The sequence below is a fragment of the Rhopalosiphum padi genome, chromosome 2, assembly GCF_020882245.1.
Source record: "Rhopalosiphum padi isolate XX-2018 chromosome 2, ASM2088224v1, whole genome shotgun sequence".
NCBI classification, from domain to species: Eukaryota; Metazoa; Arthropoda; class Insecta; order Hemiptera; family Aphididae; genus Rhopalosiphum; species Rhopalosiphum padi.
The window spans coordinates 25,656,394-25,680,223 of NC_083598.1; the positions used below are offsets into that span (position 1 = coordinate 25,656,394).

At 27.2% G+C, this 23,830-nt stretch overlaps 2 protein-coding genes across 3 annotated transcripts; both read left to right on the top strand.

The window, feature by feature from the left end:
* Positions 1–515: 515 nt before the first annotated feature.
* Positions 516–8,300, top strand: LOC132923142 (uncharacterized). Of its 2 annotated transcripts, none has more exons than XM_060986975.1 (4): positions 516–737; positions 835–1,637; positions 5,269–5,484; positions 6,688–8,300. In XM_060986975.1, the coding sequence occupies exons 1-4, from the start codon at positions 708–710 to the stop codon at positions 6,782–6,784; spliced, it is 1,146 nt and encodes a 381-aa protein (XP_060842958.1). In that variant the 5' UTR covers positions 516–707; the 3' UTR covers positions 6,785–8,300. The 2 variants fall into 2 exon arrangements, with proteins under 2 accessions (XP_060842958.1, XP_060842959.1); XM_060986976.1 differs by having other exon boundaries at positions 516–699.
* Positions 8,301–16,180: 7,880 nt separating this feature from the next.
* Positions 16,181–23,593, top strand: LOC132921474 (uncharacterized). Its single transcript, XM_060984511.1, has 3 exons — positions 16,181–16,393; positions 19,263–20,644; positions 22,876–23,593. Exons 2-3 carry the CDS (start codon positions 19,263–19,265, stop codon positions 23,120–23,122), a joined length of 1,629 nt encoding a protein of 542 aa, XP_060840494.1. The 5' UTR covers positions 16,181–16,393; the 3' UTR covers positions 23,123–23,593.
* The last annotated feature ends 237 nt before the right edge of the window (positions 23,594–23,830 follow it).

Below are 23,830 nucleotides of genomic sequence, written 5' to 3' on the forward strand. Positions count from 1 at the left end.
AACACTAAAAGAATATTATTATTGGTCATGTAGCAATAAAAAACACGAAATTATTTAAACTTAGGTATAATTAATTATGACACGTTCTTAAATCTACCAGACGGCGGACACCCTTTAATACAACTAGTTTTAACAGTGTGATTTCTATACTGTTAAATAATTTCAGGTTTTATTTGGTAATGATATATACAAAAATTTAAAACTTTTATTTATACAAAAAAACCTAAACAAATAAAACCATTGAACACAATAAATACATGTATTTAAATTATGTTTACTTGCGTGGTAAACAATGAGCGTCTTCCAGCTTCCTTCCTTGAATAGGACAATAATAACAAAATGCATGTGTACAATTAGTGTATAAAGTGTTTTAAAATAATTACTATACAACAGTACCTACTGTGATACTATTAGTGATAAAGTTACATCATGTATACTTACATATTCTGTACCACTGCAGAGACAATACAAATAATTACATACAATTAAAGGAAAGTGAATAATGTCCCATTAAGATGTAACTCCGTTGTTATTGAAATATACTATAACATGTGTCTAATTTGTACACTCTTCCGTGTCTTGAATATGAACAATATGCATGGTCTTCTTGAAATAATATAAAATTCTGTCGTTTATCTCATTCGAATGCGATGAGCGACTACGTAAAGGAGTAATAAGCGCCCAAATACTGAAATATAGGTAATATTATGTTATTATTATTTGGGAACATGGAAAAGGTAAGTATAATGTTGTAAAACTACATTATATATTAATCAATTGAAAGCAATGTCAGTAATTTGTATTAGGAACCTTTATAATGACGTGTGTTTATAGGTTATACTTTCGCTGTTGATATTCGTCTGTCATTCCCGTCAGATGCCACAGCTCGACGTAGACGTATTTACTACAACAGAGACGACCGATACTACCACTGAAAATACCAAGAGCTTGGAAAAAATTCCACGAGTTACCGAAGAAACCAAAAGTTTGGAAAAAATTTCTCTAGTTACCGAAGACACTGCGGTTTCGGTTCAAACTACCGTTAACTTTTCGTCGTATAGTCCTAGTGTGGTTTTCGAAGACTTCAAGCCCAGCAATTATTACAGGCCCGACGGTAATCCTATATTCGAAAAACCTAGTCCACAAGTCACTAACAAAGTTTTCCACAAACCTGAATACTTCGCAAGACCCAATAAACAAACATATCAATTGCCACCAAAACCGAATGACAGTAATGTAGTTTTTCCCCAAGCGACCCAAGAACATTACTACCAATATTCACATCACGACAATCGATCTAACGGGCCGGAGTCTAGGGGCCCGTATAAGTTTACCGAAGTCTTACCTCAGCCGCAGTCCAAGCCGATGAAACACGATTTTGGAGGGACGCAGCACACTAGTGCTTACGACTACAACTCCTACGAAAGGCATTTCGGCAAATATCACGGGAACGAGATGTCACAATATTCAGACATAATACACGAACCACCAAAAATTTATCACAGCGTCACGACACATAAAAAAGACCCCTGGAAGAGCATGCTCAAGGTGTTGGCCACTATTCTGCCGGTTGGTCTGTTGCTTGCTTCTTTTCCGCCGACCGTCATCAAAGTGGATTCCAAACAATACCCCTACCAGTGAGTAAATATTATATTAAATTTCGTTAGAAGAAAGCAATTTGACTGTAAAAATACAAATGGTATATATACAATATACACATATAATTATGTATAAGGCAAATTTTTATGTTATTATACTTATATTGGTGCAAATTACAATCTAACAATTTTATATCTATGCGTTTCGCCGATAATTGAAAAAAAAGGAAAACATAGTTCTTTCTCGGAAACGCTATTTTTCTGAATTATTTTCTATGTAAATTGATCAAGACTTATCATTATTATTTAGACGAATTTTCAACATTCTGGTAGTGACTAAATGTCATTATAAGATTCTTGAGTTTAGTTATTATTAGTTTCAGGGTTAAGCAATTTATTCTAAAATAAATATGTAATATACATACTTTTTTTATACACTTATCCAATGCGTATTGAGCAAATTAATGTAAATTTTATAATATTGGATATCACAATAATATTTTATGTAGGTATCTGTAATTTGACCAGTAAAAATAAAATATTACATATTTAATTGAAACGTTTCAAATATTGCTAAGAAATAAAATAATTAATTATTTGTCTAGTATAGGTACTCGACTTGTACAGTTGTATCTATATAGTATATGAATAAAATAATAATATATTCCAATTATTCGATCTTATATCCGTATAATTTGTTAAGAGTTATCGAGTTATAGAGTTTCATTATCTTTTTCAGCCAAGCCAGGATTAGGGATAGTCCAGGGTGAGCATGGCTCTCTGGCTACAAGACTTGAGATTTTTAGGGGCTTTCAATTTGGCAAAATATATTTATAATATTATAATATTTATTTATTTAATATTAATTGTTTAAAATAAAATAGCTTAAATTTACCTTTAATCCTTAGAAAAAATAAAAATATTTATTTAAAAAAATCATCTTGAAAATAAAGCATTTGATCCTAGAATCTTTCGTGGGATTTAATATTGTTATCAGTTTGTTAAAAAAATTTTATGATATGATACAACAATCTTGATTATTTTTAAATTATGAAAAACGTATAAGAGTTATATATTTATGTTTTATGAAAATAAAATTACGATATTATAGGAAATTTTTTATTATTATACACCGAAGGGGGAGGGGGGGCTCAAAAATCTTAATCTGGACTTATTCATTCTGCGCCCTGTCAAGTAATACGGTATGGCGACAATGCATATAGTACGCCTCCACACAAATCCACGCCTTCTGTTCTAACTTTTCCTGCGCGTTGCGAGTTCTGCCACTACCTGTATAGTTATAATATTTCGTATAGGTATACCGTTCTCCCATGTAAAGCTGTGCTCATAGCTTAAATGACCTAACCTAACTTAACCACATCGTGACCCGGTGTCGGCTCCATTTTTGGTTGCTCTTATTCTATGTCTTTCTACTTTGTCATCATTGATATATTATATGTATACAATATACATCGTTGTAGCGACCAACCCAATGTTCTTATATATGTAAACATGCGACTGATTCCGATATAGGAAACGGGGAGGGGAAAGGGGAAATCTACGCAGCGGTCATATCGCGAATAACTGCACCCGGTGAAAAGTGCGGCCTTATACGGTAGATCGCACAGGCCGACGACGACCAAGTAAACCGTTCTCTCTAATCTAATGGAGACTCCGCGCCACGGTGACGTTTCGTGCGGGTGAAAGCGTCTCGGCTTTAGGTATATATATATATTTATATTATATACACAGTACACACACACACACGCGACGAGCTGATGACGATAGCACAACCCACCGCGGCACCCATAATACACGCATATATAGCTTCTCCTTTCGTATATGGGTGATGGGTGTATACTACGTTAGTGTGTGTGTGTGTGTGTGTGGTTTTTGCGATTACGCTGTCATACGTATACGATTTGGAAAAAAGCATAAAAGAGAATAAAATAATACTTGTCAGTCGCTCGTAGTATCGAGTATAATAATAATATACCGAGTCAACCGCACACATATTTTATGTGGTTACATAATACATGGTATAATCATACAATAATAATTACTGTCTCCCAATATTCTTAAACAGCGAGATGCACTAAGCAACTCATCGCTCACCCACCCCACTCCCATTTATTCCTGCAATAGTAAATTTATTCAAATTCTGATCTATGAAATTAAATTTTAGAATTTTTGTACTGCTCAAGGAGTATCCTATAGCTAAATAAACATTTGTTTTTCAAACAAAAATCTCTTTTATTTGCTGTAAATTATTTAATGGATAATTTTTCAGAGAATATTTTTGTACCTATTTCAAAGTTTAAACGAATATAATTTTTCGGTTATTAAAATATTTATATTAATGATATTAGATCCTTAAAAATGGTTGTACAAAAATGAAAAATAGATTTAATAATATATAATGGATCTGTAGTAGTATAGTATTTATTAATTTATTATACTATTGGACCATTTTCAAAAAAAATTGTCTGCTAAATAATTTACAGTAGATAATATAGGTCTTATTTAAAAAACCTAATGTTTGTATATCTACAGAACATTCCATAAGTAGTACAGAAAATCTTAAAAATTTAAAAAAATTGTCGAGTATATTTAAAAATTCTAAAAATGACTACATTATTAAAGAAAAAGGGGGCGAGCATACATGATAAATCATTATGTATATACACGCGTGAAAATTGATGCAGGTCTTGTGGACTATAGCCGACCGCCGCACCCTGTGGAGAAATCTTCGGCTGCAAAAAGGTCATAGCTACGACTTACATGCAGACACTAAGTGTGTTTCGTTTGTCTACTTACTCACGTTTAACTTGCGAGTTTACTATTACTACTACTATTATTATTATTATTAATTAATATTATTTTCATCTCGTTAGTACTTGTTGTATATGCGATATTCCCGTGTAGATGCATTCTACCGAGGAATCATGTTTGACGGTCGACGGTCTCTATTATATTAAACATCTATAATTCGACTATTCGAATTACGTTCTCATGGCGCGCGAGTGCACATGTCCATAGATTATTATCGAATTCCATGGCCTAAAAAGTGAAAACAACTAATTAGACATGTTTTTTTTTTTTTGGAAATATTTCTAAAATTGGACGATCACCGACGTTTGCATTCGCTGCAACCGCATTAGTTTATATACTTTATTGTGTGTTATTTGACTTCATTACAAGATCCTTCTGTTACGTTATTAGAGCGCATAGATATGTTATGGCAGATATGATTAATTTCCTCGCTCCAACGTATTAAAGTTTGAACGCAACTAATCACCTTTGTCTGGAAAACCGCGTTCAGTAGGTACAATTATGGCGTGTTTCCTGTTTAAAATAATTTTTTTGGAATACATTTAATAGTACACTTATTATATTATAGTATATGCTTATTACCTATACATATTACTATATTTTTTTAAATCAAATAAAGTTTATATTATATTATTTTGTGCTAGAAGAGTATAATAATGGATCGGAAAGGATTGAGTTGAACGCGTTGTTACTATGTATTACATCACACATAAATATTATTATGGTCAAATGTTCCGATTAAGAAAAGTTCAAAGTTGTTATTTGTTTATGTCTACGTGGTATATTATTGCCTAAATTTGAAATAGTAATATTATATTATTGTTTGCTTTTGGTATAGGTTCCAAAAGAATTCGTCGACATTCAGCCCAAATGTTATTACAGGGAAGAACTCGTATAAGGCATTGAGAAAGACGAGCACGGGATTGAAAACTGACGGAGAAGACAAATCGCCTGGATATTTAGACGATTGTTTAAAAAAAAAAATATGCGAAACTCTAAAGAGTAACTATTCGCATATTGAATTGGAAACTCTACAGCAAAATTATCAGTTAAAGTAAGATTAATTAAATTATTGTTTAGTCACCAATTGACTTCGAAGTAAATAAAATTTATAACGTGGATTTCAAAAATTTGTGAAATGTCTATAGGTACGTCATTAGTCTACTAACCTATATATGTTACCAAATTAACTGAAACATATATATAATATTAATTAAACATACTACTTACAAATTACGAGTAATAACTACCACGGCTATATAAATAAAATGAATAACTATTTCTTCAAAATGGCAAAAATGTATATTGACCTGCAGTAGGTCCCTAATACGAAATAATAATTAAAATAATTCTGATCAAGTGACGCTTGCAAAAACCTACTATAATAATAAGTTAGTAGGCGCCTACTTAAAACGAGCATAATTTAATTACGTATTATTAACAATGGCTCACACGTTTGAATTAAAACAGAAATATTATAAGATTTGAATAATAACTTTACCGTGGCGGGTCACCATGTTTTTCCGATTATTCATTACATCACTTCATACTATATACAAAGTTATCAGTGGAATACGAGAAAACATTGTGGCCATGATGACTGTAGTTTTGACATTATAATAAAAAATGACACGATGACTTAGGAGCACAACATACACTCACGCCTGCATAATATTATGTTTTTTTCCATTTCACACACGTACAACACAACAAATCTGTGCTCAGCGGAACCAATTTGGTGTTGTTAACTATATAATACGTAGTATTACAGTAAATCTATTAGAAAAACCTATTATCAAACTTAAAGATAAGAATACTATACTATCTGTATTTTTATGTTGGTTTTTTACGATATTTTAATTTTCTAGCAAATAAACCGTTTTGTACTATAGTCTGTAATAGTATACAGTAATATACCTAGCTACTATAGTAATATTGTAATCCTGTAGTTTACAGGCTCGTCTAACTCACTTAAAAATCTAAACATCATAAAAAACCAACGCACAAGCATAGACAATGTTATTCTTACCTAATGAACTTTCTTACCTTTAAGTCTGGTAGCCGATCAATTCAGTTCAATGATAAAGCTAACAACACAAAATTGGTTCGATTAAATTTATAAGTTTGATATGTTGTACGTTTGTAGGACGGATACGACATATTATGCTGGTGTGGCATCTTCGAAATAAAGGTATACACATCATTAGCCGCAGTATAAAGTTATGGTCACATATTATTATCGTCTTATTATTTTCAGCTGGACCGTGGACAATAGCCCAACGATGGTGGAAATCGCTAAAGCAGCCGCGTCCGCAGAGCCGGAATCGTGTCAAGTATTCGTTTGCAGTGATTGAACAAGCTGGGCGTCGCTGTTGTGTTGTATATTATATATAGTATATATATGTATTATTATATATAGGTACTGTCTGCAATAATAATAATAATAATAATAATAATAATAATATAATATACCTGGTAGCATGTATATGTATAGGTACATTTTTATGATATCAACACGGTAACCACAATTTTTATGTATACCGTTCGGACCGCGAGAATTCCATTAATGCACGGAATGCAGACACGTTTTAATGGCTGGTTATCGGAAGTTGACTTGGCCCTGGGCGAACTTTCGTTCCACGATAACCATAAATAAATAATAATAAAAAATTAAATCTGCTGGATAAATTTCGTCTAAGAATGTGGTTGATGACACATTCTTATACATAACGGATTACGGATATCGCTTTCTTTTGTGGCTTTTGACGCGATCCTCAATCATACAGACGAACAAGAATTATAATTATAGGCACACTTTTAAGTTTTAATGCAATTAATATTAAACTTATATGCACAAATCAAGTATATATGTAGTATAATTATATGTATTCTAATAAACGGTAGATACCTACGTACAATATTTTTTATTACAATACTTAAACCGGATGGAAATTCGAAAATCGTAGATTTTTACACTGCATATTATATTTATATTATATCATTTGGCCCAAATTGATATATTATTTGCATTTTCGGGATTGTATTATGTTATTATACGTCATTATATCTTATAACTATAGACGTAGAATATTGTGTGTTTACATTATTGTGCACTTTTTTTTTTTTTTGCTTCAAAGCATTAAGTATTAAATCACCTGTTACTGATAGTAAATTCTCGCGAAACGTATTCATCGATAAAAATCCATCATTGCTATCAAACTGTAATAAAATTTCATATTTTTTGGTCGACTTAAAATCGTCTATGGTTAATACAATTTTTTTTTTCTAATATCTTTAGTCTTCATTGTGTGTACAATGATTGTCTAATCGAAATATTACTTGTTACGCTGCTATATAGTATAATTATTAAGACACGACGTAAACTCCAAAATCCCAAATGAATAATATATACTTGACACAAATATTTGAATTTATTACCAAACGAGTACTACTCACGTCTACACGTCATACAATGCAATGCGGTTATATACATTTTCATATGCACATAAATTCGATTTCGTCTGCCGATCGTTTCGATAAAACATTTAACGGAGTCTAACGTACCTATTTAATGTAAGTAGCACGAAAAAGTAAAACCGAAAAGCAACACGCGCAGACACGCTTAACTGAGAAATTAAATAACTCTCCAGCGATTATAAGTACATTCCTCTCTCTTCAGACATTGTAGATTTTACGTTATGATTTAATATCTTGTCATGTGTACTATGCAAGTGCATATTAAGGTCGACATTAAATCTTTTAGAAGGTTTTTAATAAAATGGTCAATACCTATTCACCAAATTGTACACGTCTCATCATTCTATTATCATTGATTAAAAATATAATATTTTTTACTAATGCATCTTTATAATCAGGCATTTTAATTTATAAAATTAATTTCGAAAGTTTTAAAATGTTACATAGTACTAGATATACGTAAATCATACTATTTATAGTAATATTACTAATATAGTAGGTAATATATTTCTTTTTTACACAAATTAAACATAACCTATCGATGCAATAGGATATTTATTTTATAATTGTATTATATATTTAGGTATATTTTTAGAAAAATAAAGCATAATATTATACATAGTAGTTAAAATTTATTTTGGTTTGGAAAACATTTTTTTTTAATAAACTAAGAAAAATATCTAGTTCAAAAAATTTCATACATGCATCTACGGATTCAAAATTGGATAAATATACTTAATTTCACTTTACAGAAAGTCAATTTCCTGCACCTCAATTATAAAGAATTTAAAAAAAAAAAATGCTAAAATCTAATGGAAAATAAGAAAAAGTTAAGCAGGATGTACAGATAGTAGCACTCGTCTCGCATCAATCATCTCGGTGAAAAACAATGTTTTGATATTATTTTTAATATTTAAAAGTAATAAACAATCATTATATTAAAAAAATCATCTTTTCAAATTTAAAAAAACCTCACATCATGATAAAATATTTTTAATAATTAATGCTGAAGTTTAAAATTAAAAAAAGATTAAAAAACACGTCATTATTATATAAACCAATATATTCCTAATTTTACTTATTTGAATGGTAGAAAAAATAAAAATAATAACCCGTCTTTCGAGAAACTTTGGATTATAATCTCATACCGCTTCATATTGTTTTTCGAGTTTAAAAACACTTGATGTAATGTTAATAACCCGCCTGAGTCATCGAGCGATAAATATTTCACCTATGTAATAATTGATAGATAGATTTTATATGTTTAGATCTTGGTAATGGGTATTTTATGATAAATTATGCACCCGAACGGAGAAGAGAGACAGCAATTAGAGTGGTCACTGAAGTCTATATTAAACTCCGAAACTCGGTCCCAAAATAAATACTAAATAATAAATATTATGAACTCTAATGGATCATAGTTTTATTTATTACCTACCGATATGCTTTCGATGTGATACATTTTAAATATAATCTTGGACTTATGTTTATTTCTTTGTCAATATTCCTTTTAGTTAGGTCATTGGAAACGATCTTAATCAAATAACATAGGTACATAGAAAAAGCATATGTTCATAAATGCATTCGTTAAGACTTAAGATGTTCTGTAATTTAAACTATATTGATATTCATTACATTAATAGTTTTGTATAATATTCTTCGAAATTTATTCATTTGATTTTACGCTTACCTATTATACCATTGTTATAGGTATGGTTATATATATTATTATATACTATTATAGCAAGGCTATGATGTATTCTCTAAACAACTTTCTGAATATAATTATTATAAATACCTACTTTATTATTCTTAATTATTTTTTGAAGACATTCCTACTATGTTATGCATAAAATGATAATTTTTCTCGCTTTTTCATGTAAAATAAATAAAAAGTCTATTAATTATTAAAGGTCAACTACTTTTTAACTTTATATATGTGAAAAAATATTATGAACACATAAACGATCAAAAAGCATAATATGATTTTTATTTTTGCTAAACTATCGGATTCATAATAATTGTTTTAACCATAGGTACCTACAATAAATTATGAATTATCTTCTAGTCACGGTTATTAAATATATAAATATATTATCTAACACGACTTAATTGAATTTGTTGTTTTAATATTTTAGATATGGTTAATATTGTACATACCTAAATTAAAAATCAATTTCATCAATCTATATCGGTAAAAGACATGTCATTTTTGTTCGTAAAATAACAATTGAAAAATAACTATGACAATTATTGATTACTTATATAGTCATAAGTAACGCATGTTGTGTGAAGGGTTTTATTAAATTAATACATATAGTTATCAATGGTTAAGAATTTCTAGAGGATGTCTGTACACTATTTGTTTTCTCTCTCTGTCCCTCGCGAAACTTAACAAAATATTGTGAGTTAAATATATTATATATTACACATAATGTTGAAATGTAAACACTAATTGATAAATGATAACAATTTTGAAAGTAATACTATTTACGTGATGCACTTATCGTCACTATTAGTTTATACGAGTAAGTATAAAAAAAATCACTTTTGTAGTAGATACAAAACCATAAATTTGTTTTAAAACTAATTTTAAAATTTTAATTTTGGTTATGTTTATTTCATATAAGATAACTTGCAATAGTTTGTATAAATATAAATGATCCATCACAGTAAAAATTAACTTTAATTAGCATCAATGTCAATTTAATACATTTTTTTAGTTATAATTTAAAATTATGTGGTTAAATTTTGTGACAAATGCAACTCATCGAGTTCTTTAATATTACAATTAAATTTAAATTAAATAATTCGAGGAATTCCAAAATTGTTTGGCTACTTGCTTTCTTGGAATTTCACTGGAGGTGATACAAACTACTTTCTACAAGTTACAAAATAATTGAGAATAAAATAATTTAACTTAGTGTAGATATGCGCATAACTAAAGCATATTGTTTGACTCGTGTTTTTATTTTCTGAAGTATAAATAGCTTAACGGAATTTGTTTTAAATATTTTAAACAAAACCAAAAATACGTTTTGAAAATTGTTTTTATTTATTCCGATAAATAATTTTGTAAATTTTTTCTTACATTCACAGCAGCATTAATTTTTTTCAGCAATTTGTTTTCGAATGTTTTTATTAATATTTTGAGCTCTGTGGTCGGAATTAGATTTAAATCATATAATGAAAAAACACGAGTACACAAAAATTTGTTGATTTTTAAAATTTTCATTTAATCAATTCAATTAACTAATAAGCCATATTCTTTATTATAGGTATATACATCTTTTACATAACCGTCTCATGCAAATAAAAAATCGATCTTTGTTAAATTTTCTTAAAAAAATAGTATTAAATAAAAAATATATGTGTTAATGTTACTATTAGTTTGTAAGTTTTCGTTTGCTACATAATAGTTGAGTATATTACCTATATACAGTTATGCTTAATATACAACAATATTTCAGCATTTGTTAAAAACGAGTTAATAACTAAATTTGTTGATATGTACCTGTTTTTCTCCTAATTTGTATTTATACTTTGTCCTATGTACTTTGCAAAATACTCAATAGAATCATAATAATCCAAAATAATCTTACAATATATATTATAAATGCTTATTGTATCTATACATTGTATTAATGATATTCATAATTTATTAGTCCATAAATCAACGAAACTTTGTTCACATATAAAGCGGCATTTAAGTCTTTTTAGTTTTTAGGTAGATAAATTTCGTTTAAACCTTGATTATTTCTAAATTTCCTTTTCTTCACTCTTGAAGTGATACAAGGTAAGCTAAATAGATGTATTCACGCACTTACATATACATAAAATGTATAATATTTGTATGACTATATGATATTATGGTGTTATAAAATACACATCTAATAATAACTAATAATATTTTAACGTTCAACAATAAGTACTAAGGTACTTATACACTTCTGTTACTATCTAAGAATTCAAAACACCCGCAACAATAAATATATAAATACACCTACAATACACATTATATATTAGTATAAAATCAAATCCATTTGTCAAACGAAGAAGTGAAAAGTCATAAAACTATTATCACAATAAACATTTGCCTTTGGTCATACGAAGTAATAGTATAGAAAAAACTGTGATAAAAATATTAATATATAACCCAAGCTCTCATGAATATAGACATTGATTGACTGACTTACCAATTAAATAATACCTATCTGTTTATACGAGCTTGAAACATTAATTTAAGACTCATTATCTATTTATCTAATATTAAGCTTGATGTAACGTTAACAAAATAAGAATATTCTTTCAAATTTGTTGTGCTTATTTTTTGTTTATGATTAAATTAAGTACACCTTTTGACTTGGTTTGTATTTTTAAATGTTCTATATTTTAATACTTGTATTATATATTAATGATGAAATTCCGTACGGAATTTAGAACAATCTTTTTTAATTAAATGAGTTCTCAACGTTCTCATAGGGAATCTTATTTATTAGTATTTCCAATGTTTAATTTAACTATGCAGTGTGTCCACTACACGTCTATTTTGATAGCACATCAAAAATATATTTTTTGAAAGATTAATGGTATTTTTCAAATAAGTGAATCTTTTCAATACAAATATTATATATCAAATAATTATTTACAATTATTTAAATATTGTTATACAACACAAATAATTATTTTTTTAATTTTAATATTGTTAGTAACATTTTTTTTTACCCTATTAGTTGATGTTGATAATATAAGTCATACGATTCATTAAAATATTCTTAAAATGATTGATACTACCACGGTTATATTTATTATTTATAAATGTATAAATTATGGTTACATTTGAAATAAAGAATATTTTTAAGATTTCATGTTATGAATCTCTATTTGAGGGATATTTTGATACAGCCAAAAAATTAGTTTGTAGTCCTATGAGTCCCTATGTGTAGGATCTTATATTTTAAAACCCAAAAACTAATAAAATATTAAATATCTACATTTAAGTGCTAATATTGTTTATGTTAAGTTTTTAAGCCAAAGAATAAAAAAAATACTCCATCATTTTATGAAAGTATTTTTTATAAACTGGTGGCAGGGAGTAAAAATTATATAAAACTACAATACTAAAAAAATATTTTTAATTATAAGAGCACATTATTCTTTATACAGATCTGTAGTAATAATTGCACGGGAGAGGTAAACTGAGTCCCATATAATTGAGTCAATATTGGGGTTATAGGTACATTAGTCCAAAAAACTTTTACATATAGGTAAATTGAGTCCCGAGTAATAATATAATTTAATTTTTAGAAAAAATAATTTATAAATAACGATGATATATATAAAAAGGAAAAGTCCTACATTCAATATGTACTGTGTAGCCACCAATTAGTGATTATCAATTACCGATTTGTCGATTTGCCGGTAATGTTTGAAAAAAACCTTATGACCACTAAAACTATCGTACTATATTATCCGTTTATCGATTATCAAAAAAACTTATCGTCAAATATGAATGATAACCATGACGACTATAGTCACCAGTTGTAGTTCAAGTGTTTAGCTTCAAAATTACAGTTCTTAAAATTCTTTGTTATAATAATAGTTTTGTGGTCGCACAATGGATGCAATGACTAGTGAACAAAACAAGACAATTTTTATAATAAATGGACATAAATCCAATTTCTTAAGATACTTAAAAACGATATTTTTAGAGGTAATTAAAATAAATAAAATAACAATAGGAAAAAATTAATGGAACAAAAAATGGTGAAACATGAAATAAAGATATTTCACGACTTGAGTTTGTTAAAAACATTTAACATATCAAATAAGAACTAAGAAGATTTAGTTTTACCTTAACCCTTTTCAAACAAGGACTAGGTTTACCACAAAAAAAAAAGATGTTTTGGGCTCAATTTCTCTAGCCCCATAATTGCCAACATATTATTATAACAGATAATTTAATTTAATTATAAATTTAAAAAAATAGTATAATAATTTAATTGTTTATTATATTACATCATTAATATGGTGACTGTTTAAAATGTGTAAATCATACGCATATCTACCTAATATATAATATATTATATAGTTTCTTAAAACTACTTCAAAAATGTACATTTTGATATTACCCTATAGGTAGGTAGTTGTTTACATTACATTGAAAATTTAGCTTTCACATGTTTACAAATGATTCAACTGAAGTGTGAATGTCACTATATGTAGGCCTTACAAGTTTACATGCTATAAACAATTATATACGTGCACATAATATAGTCACACACATTCACTCAACTGCGCGTACTTTGTAAGTAGTTTTAAGTGGAAATCGACAAATGTAAAAAGATGCATTATTGAGAAGTGGGAATCGTCCAAATCACAAAAACGTATTTTCTTTATCGTGAAAACAAGATGATAAATATGTTTTTGAAGAATATTCTTCGATTCTTTTTTATGTCATTTTTACAACAACTGTCGGGTGTCTACAGAATTTCAAATTGTAAAACTATTACAATAACACTATCAATAAAAACGCAATGACTTTGCTGTATTGATCATTATGTTAGAAATTTAGAAACATGTACTTTGTAGACAACTACAATTATCGGAAATTCAGAAATCATTTTAAATGACAGTTATATGATATTCCAAAATGTTCAATAAATTGATATGATATTAAACCACAAAGCCTAATAACCAGGCATTTTGCTTATAGGATACAGATAAGAATAGCAGAGTCAGCTATACATTAATTTCATGCCCAAAGAATCCAAATATGAAATTTTATTTTGCTATTTTATTTTTGCATATTTGAAGTATTTTAGATTTGAACTGCCATTTTTGGAGTTTTGGTGATATTTTTTTGCTAATGATAATAAATTTAGTAAAATGTTAATTAATATATTTTTTTGTTTTTTACTATTTTGATGTTTTTAGAACATATTATAACGCATATCTTAAAGTTATTTTTGGTCATATTATAGTGCATTTTTCAATATTTTTCAATGCTATAAAATCCAAACCCCATCAAAAACACAAAATCCTAAACTTAATAGTTTATTACATTCATGATAATAAAAAATGTTTATAACTTATATAATATAATACATAATAGTTTATAAAAAAAGTTGTTGAAACACACTATGTTAATATTATTACGAAACCCAAATTTATTTTCAAAATTAAAATATTGATCATTAAATAAATTCATTTTAATGCTATTGCTTAAATAAATTAGGTTTTAATTTTCAGAAGTAAAAAGGTCCATTCATGATAAATAACTTTAAGTACCTATCTAAACTACGCTGCAAAATATACAATGTGATAATGATGATTTAAATTAACTTTATAAATAAAATAGAATAGAGCATTTAAATCTGATATTACATCGCACATTATATTAAAAATTACATATTTATTATATTATATAACATACATGTATCACTAAAAATAAAATAAGCGCGATCACTTTTATTATTGTTAAAAAATAAAATCATGACTTGATCAAACACAAAACAGTCGTATCTTAACCATTTGCAATACAATAAAGAACCTAGGTACATATATAAAAATATAAAACGTAATTTTTTTGTTAAAGGGTTAAAGAAATGTTGTATAGTGATAGTTTTATTTATAATTCCTTGGAACATAAAGATAAGTATTTTAAATCTTAGTAAATACAAAAATATCGTTTAAGTGCTATGTAAATTATTACAATAATTTAAGGCAATAATATACAGCTTTAAGCTTATTATTTATGTTACTGATTACTGTGCTCGAGTATATTTTACAAAATATTTTAAACATTTAATGTCTTGCACTGTCGTAGGAATATAAACATACAATTTATAAATGAAAAATTTTAATTTAATTTAACTTTTACTTTCATTTTGAACACTTTATTGAATGATTGTTAATTTTATTTAATTATGATAAATGTAATTGTTTGTGTAACTAGAAAGAATAAATATTTCCAAAAAATTGCAAAGTTTTTTTATGGTGTCAATAGAAAAATATATTTATATTACATATAGTCAGGTTACGGTATACATAGGTACGTTATCCAATACAAATAATACTGTTCCTACCTATGCATAATAAATAATACATTTCATTCATATCGTATTGGTTTGCCATAAGTTACTTACAAATGGGTGTACCCATGCGCATATAGTATTATATAGCATATATATAGGTATTCAAACAACTGCACCACGTGAGAGCAGGGGAAATTAGTTAATGAGTGAAAGAAAGCATCGGTGCGTACCGACTAGAGTACTACAACGTTGGGTTAGTCTTGTGTGGCTTGTTGTAAGTACGGTACGGCCGCTTGTAGAAAGTGAAATGTGAATATTTTTACTTTTTAAAACCAAACTAAAATTCCGATAAGACTGAACCAGTGTACACTTAACGTTGTAGGATAGAGTTTGTTTACTAAATACAGTGTCTTGTGCGTTTAAAGGATAATAAAAACGAATTGAAAAAAGGTATGTTCAGTTTTTGATTTATTTATTTATATAATGTTTTTTTTTTAAATGATCATATTGCTTACTAAATAATTTACAATAGTAAGTTTCGTAGGTACTTATAAGACAATTATCGTATTAAAAAATCGTATTGGCGCTCTTGAAAAAATAGTCAAATTTAATTAACCATTATTAGAAATATTTATTCAACAACATAATAAATTCCATTTATTCATAATACGTATACAATATATTAAGTATTAAAATGAATTCATATTTATTATTTTGACTCATATAATATATGTATGGTGATTAAAATTTATAGTCACGACGCCTTTATTACTTTGTAATTTTTACAATGGGACATACATGTTGGTGTAACAAAACTAACTTTTATATTATAGACTTATATTTATTTATTATTGCCATATATATGCCTATTATGCAAGCAGAAAATTGTAAGACATAATCTTTATAACAACAACAAAAATGTTCGAAAAACTGCTATTCATGCATGCTTATATTCAGATAAAATAATATATAATATACCGGATACATAAAAAAATGCAATATTATATTATATAGTATAATTGTACTATTATAAAAGTAAACACATAAACATAGATTATATATATATATAGTTATAATAATATTATTGTTATGGTTTAAAAATTAAACGATGTAACAATAGACAATAATTTAAATGTCTTACAATACCGGTTTAGACGCCCTAAAAAAATACAATTAATATAGAAACCGTGGGGTGTAAACGATCGAAACAAAAACCTGTTTAAACATTGGTTGTTTAGAATGGAAAATCATATGGATACCTACTATAATATTGGAAAAATATACACATTTTAATAAAAGGATAAAAAAAATGTTTAAATCATTTTGTAAGTAGGTTCTCGTATATATAAACTATAAATGTATAACGTTACGACGACCGTTACTACTGGTATCGACTATCGTGTTCTCATATTAACTTATGTCTTACGATGTTTTTAGAATAAATTTCCGTTCAAGATGAATTTAAATAACAACCATGTTATAATATTATCATTATTCTTTTCTTGGTATTATTTTAAATAATATAGTTAATACAAACAAATAAATAAGACTGAAACACCAATAATCGTTCAAGATATTATATTAAGATTAACTGTTAATTTTAACTATATAATACGTTACAGCTAAAAACAATACATTATATTATATTATATCAGCCTTTTGATAGGTACTTCTCGCACATTCATAATTTATCTTCGTGAGTTATGTCATACCAACTGCATTAAGTATATAATACAATTATTTGAAGAGATAAATAATTAATATTACATTTAAAATCATTAATCAAATTACATCTTAACCGATCTTAACCATGATTTATCAAACTAATTTTTTGATAAAAATTTAAAAATTTAAATGGTTTTAAATTGATTATAATCGTAGGAAAAAAAATAATGTAATAATTTAACAAATTTTTCTCATATGTATTTTTTCTTTTGGTATTTAATAATTAAAGTATTGTAAATAATAATACATTTAAATAATTAAAATGTTCTTTTTTGTTACTATTAATACGATGCCACTCGACCCTATATTATTATATATTTTATATTTTCATAGTTGTAAACTATTCATTTTAATATATTTATTTTGTGTAAGTATGATATTAATTCATTATATGGCTAATTATTTTTACAAATACCTGTAATTAAACAATTTTTTTTTTTAATTTTTTCAATAATTTATAATTTAAAAAAATTTTTCACAAAAAATGTAAAACATAGTTTTGTGTTCTTTAATTAATAAAATATAATGGGTATGATAACGTGATTAGAACGACAATTTGGTGGATTAGTTGTATGTTTTCACGCTGTATATACATTATTTTTAATTTCAATTACCACAAACGTTCGTGACATTGGCGGAAGCATCCGGTAAAGTGTAAACTAAGTGAAAGTGTGAGAAACTCGTGATTATCACTGATATTTACAATGTCATTAGGTTTAAACATTGAATTGAAAAGCCAAATGTCCTAATGAAAATTATTCTACCTACAGTTATTTTTCATTTTATCTGCTCTTCAATAATATAGTCAATATAGAGTCTCCTTCCTATTATTTCTATTATTAATTTTGCTATACTATTCCGGAACATACATATATTTAATCAGATAGAAGACGAAACAGTGCGTTTCACCATAGGGACCTGTCTAGAATAAGTGTTGCAGAAGGGAAAGTAAACTTCGATTCTAAGGTCAATGGCACTCGGAACGTTTAAATGTAATGAAATAATCATATAGTGTTTTATTTCTTTTCGACTCTAGTTCGTCATATAAAATTATATATTATATGTGAATTGAGCATTAAAAAAAAATTATGATTTATGTTTCCAATAAACAAGTAATATGTAATATGTATGCATCGCTTTATTGGCTATGTGAGCGAGTTTTTACTGACTGAATGTTAATGGAGAAACTTTAGAATATTACTGTTTGTTTAAACATTATTTTGTTCAGTAGGATTGCAACAAAAATGAGGACAAACATATTAAATATAATTTTCTAAGTAAATTAATATTAATTAATATTTTTCATAGTTAAATGCTAGACAATGAATTTAGTATAGGTAAATCTAAAATATTAACTATAGAACTGAACATATGTCACAAACTTTTATGGTGTTGTGACTTATGAATGTTATGCATGTATAATATTCAATATATTTAAATGTTTGACCTGCTTTTTTAAATACAGATTATGTAATAAATACTTAAATAGAATTTGAAATTTTTTTTAAATATTTTATAAAACGCATATTTTTTAGTACATTTTAATATATATATAATATAATTTAAGATTAATGATATTTTTTTTTTCTTGCAGATGTGGAAAATATCATTCTTGTTTATTATATTACCTCTTATTGTTAACGGTGCTTCCGATAACAATAATGTTCAAATGACAAGAACATCTATAAAAGTAGCCAGAAATCTAGATCCCGATGCCATGGAAACGTTGGAAGTAAAAACTCGAACGGGAAACATTGCCACCATAGTTGTAAAGAAACGTGATGGTAGACAACAATTTACAGAACCAACACCCAAACCGGACTTACAGTTGGTATCAATAAGTAATGGAAACACGCCTAAAGTACCAGATCCTGTCGTCATACGATCGGACTCGGTCTATATTAAAAACCAAAAAGACGAGGAAAAAAAATCTAGAAGTCTTTTCCATGTGGATTCCGACGGTATACCTGTCATTACGGGAGTTAGAGAACCCGATGATGAAAATGACACACAAGTTTGGAGAAACGCAAGAGTTATCAACGGTATTTTAGTGCCAAATACAAATAAAACTAACCAACACGTGGTAAAAGAAGAATATAAAACAGTTGCTCCAATGTTCAATGGTGTTTGGCAGGTGTACAAAAAAAAACCTGAGCCAGAAAAGACCCAGCCTATTATCACCAACGAACAGCAACATTTTACGGCACAGCGAGATACATATGACGAAAAATATATGACAGATAAGATTCTTGGGTACATAAAGAATATAAATGGAAACATTTTAGGAAATGACCGTACATCCAGGATGTTAGAGCCAAAAATGGAAGCTCGCGTGTTACATGCGCCAAGTATAAGTGTTTTCCCAAATTCTGCCGCCTATTCGCCAAAAACAGTGTCAAGGTTGTCGTTCGAAGAGAGTGCAAGGACCCCCGTACTACAGTATGCTCACCCAGAGTTGGGCGTTCAAGCGGCAAAATATGAACCACCTGTTCCTGTTTCTGTTGCTGCTGTAGAGGAAACTCAAAGAGACGGTAGAAGACAACAAGCACTTTCATATTTTGGTCATGATATTCATGCAGATAGGAGTCCTTACGCATTCGAACCTGGTTTAGAAAAAGAATCAAGAGTAAAAGTTCCTAAGAAATACACTCCACATTATAGTCTACCCGAAAAACAAGGAAAATATGGCCCTAGTTATTATATTAATGATGAAGCATCATTTTGGACCTTAATGAAGAACAAAATGAAAACTAGTTTCGATAAAATGTCCGATTTGACGAGACCTGTGGTCGATCCATTGGTGGAAGCTACACACAAGATTACAGGAAATTTAGGTTTCGGAAACGGAAACCGTGAACTTACTAATGTGGTCAAAGAAAAACTTGGTATGGTAGCTACACCATCGATCTTATTGCCTGCACTAGGTCTGGTAGCCGGAGGAGCAGCTTTAGGGCTAGGTGCAGTAGCAGTGGGAAGGTTAGTTGATATAATATTTTTCGAATAAGAATAAATATAATACCGTAAATTAAAATTCGGCAGTAAACTATTTCGAAATTGTATTCATATGATTGTACATAAAAAAAAAACACAACAATAAACAAACAAACAAACACAAACAAATTAACTAATGTTTTAAATCTTATTTAAATTAATACTTATTAAATAAAATAAAGGCTGAAATGTGTATGCATATTAGCATATTATTGTTATTGGTTGTTCTAAAAAGTAAAAATATTTAGTTTTTCATTAAAATCTATTTCATGGCCTAAAGATTCTATAACAAAATTTTATTTTGCATATTTTGGAGTTTTTGCATTTTTGGCGTAAATTTTTATGATTTTGTGCATTTTTAGCGTATGTTTGGATTTCGTAAATTAAGATATTTTTAACTCGATGAATCGAGAATTTTCACAAAATAATAACATTTTTAAGGTTTTTAAATATCAGAATATAGTAAGGGGGCTGATAATATAGGTACGCCCTTTTTTTTTTTTTACCAATAATTTAAATCATTTGCAGTATAAATATAAAATATAAGTAATCATTTAATTGAAAATAAAATTTAGAATGTATTATAATAGTTATTTTTAGAGCATTTTTCAAGGGCATATTTTTATAACTGTTAGAGTATAACTGCGTACATACCTATTTAATAGGTTTTTAGGGCATATAATTGTCGGCTCTATATATAATAATATGCCCGTTAATTAAATTTTACATGCCATATTTATTAAATATGTTCATATAAACATGATTAAATATGAATCGAATAAAATTTGTAGTGTGTAAAACTGTAATTCGTGGTTATAAAAATATTGAATAAGACTAAATAACGCGTAATAATGCATCAACAACACAATAACAGCTTAACAGTTCATTGTAATCCGAAAAATTACGACACCTTTATTTACAAGTACACATAATATTATATACCATTCATAAATCGCATATAATATGAACAATAACGCATGGTTGATTGTATATGTGTATATATTGTCTAATTTTGCATTTCCCCGAATAAAATAGTAAAACACGTAGAATAATTTAATATTTTGACGAGATGACGGAAAAATATAAAAAGAAAAGGTAGATACAAAACATAAATATATCAGGGTTTCACTTTTTCCGGATAATCAATTGAATAAATATTTAAGTGTACGATATAATATCGACTCCCTCTAAACTGGACAATCACAGAGAAATCGTTAAAATATGTCCATAGCACCAATGACAGATAGCATGACTGAACATTTTGGTTAAATAAAGTATTGAATAACACATAGAGCATGACATTGAAATTGAAATGAAAACGTAGTTGACGGTTAAACAACACAGGACACGTTTCACTTTCCATCCGTTAGAATAAGGACCATCGTTGAATTAATGTATTGATACACTAATAAGTAACCGTTACATCTTACTATTTATATTGCTTTCTATAAGTTATAACTCCTAGTTTAAGTAAATTATTGAGAGAGCACTGTGTATAAATATAGTCTTGAGAAAAATATCAGCTGACTGATCTTTATAAATGTTTAAACATGTTTAGTGTTTCCTTCGAAATAATTTGCATTTTTTTTCTTTTAACTATCCGCCTCCATCAATTTTCTATTTTCAATCAAACTAAATATTATGCAGTTATCAGTGATGGTTTAGTTCTATATAATAAATTTAATTTAAATCAGTTATTATTGCTTTCATATAGAATAGAAACTATTATTCAACGTTACTGCGATACAAATAGAATATAATTAATATAATATTGTGTATCCTATTCCATTATTTATAAATAAGTTACTAATAAAAACATACAAAAATTATTATACATAGAATAACATTATCTATTAAATGTCCACCACAAAAAAAATAAAAATCTAACAATTTTAAAAATATAAGTAAATTATATAAAAAATCATTGATATTTAAATTGAAGCAAAATGTATTAATGACATATTATAAATGTATTAAGAATATTTATGATATTGTTTTAATAAAAATTAATTTAAAAAAATAAAACAAGGTCGTTTTAATATTAAAGTTTTAATTATAGTTTTAAAACAAATTAATATCAATATTATTAGTAATAAATTAATAAGTGTTCATTGGCATTTGACTCTTAATATAGTAAATCAAAATAATAATATTAAAATCGTATTATATTTAATCAATACCTAATAATTATTAACACTTAATTTTATATATTGCAGGTACCTCGATTATGACGTGGTAAAAATGAGAAATAATGATGATATAATAGAGTTCCAACGGTCATTAAATAGATCATATCAACCAATTTTAATACAGCCTGCAGAAGAAATAGAAAACAAAGACACGAAAACTGAAAAAGAAGCTAAACCTCTAAATAGAAAAAGAAGGTCGTTATATTATAAAAATGGAAGACCATACACAAATCGTAAAATAAGAAAAGTTAAATTAACTCTAAAAACAGTATAGTTTTCTCGTAATTATAGTAAATAAGTAATTAATTAAATATTTATAAGTTTGATATATGTATAGTATTATATTTAAATATAACTGTACCTAAGTAATTTTAAATTTAAATAGTGGTCATAATAAGTATTTAAGAAAAAATGTTACATTATTTGAAATATGTAATAACTTACTTATTTATCTGCAAAAATGTTTATCCTATAAATTAATATTATTTAATATTTTACTCGTTGTTATATTGTGTATTTATGACCGTATACTAAATTATTATATATTAGTAAAATTAGGTTTAAGTTTTATATTTCAACAACCACAAATAAACTTTTAAGTAAAAAAGCCAAATTTAATCGTAGGTACTTAAGTACCTACATATAAGTCCTAGGTACACAAAATAATTTAAATTTTGAAGTAACTTATTATAATAAGTTATTACTGATTATATTTATATTTAATTAAAACACATGTTTTGTTCAATTTTTTATTTTTATTTTTTACATATATTTACAAATTACAATTTTTTGTAATTCGAATAATAAAAGCAGATAGATATATGAAAATCGTTCAACCTTTAATGTAAGTAAATTATTTACATGATACATAATAATATAATAGAACAGTTCACAATATTAGTTCACAGAGGATAATACTTCTTTTTCTTTTTTTTTTAGTTTATTGTTCATTGTGTGCATATAAACAATAGAACAAAGCTGC

Bases quoted from the DNA above. Each gene is read 5' to 3' on its own strand.
- LOC132923142 (XM_060986975.1), top strand. From the start codon at position 708: ATGTTATTATTATTTGGGAACATGGAAAAG. The intron at 738-834 runs GTAAGTATAATG...GTGTGTTTATAG, and splicing joins TATTTGGGAACATGGAAAAG to GTTATACTTTCGCTGTTGAT. The intron at 5,485-6,687 runs GTAAGATTAATT...TATTATTTTCAG, and splicing joins CAGCAAAATTATCAGTTAAA to CTGGACCGTGGACAATAGCC.
- LOC132921474 (XM_060984511.1), top strand. From the start codon at position 19,263: ATGTGGAAAATATCATTCTTGTTTATTATATTACCTCTTATTGTTAAC. The intron at 20,645-22,875 runs GTTAGTTGATAT...TATATATTGCAG, and splicing joins GGTGCAGTAGCAGTGGGAAG to GTACCTCGATTATGACGTGG.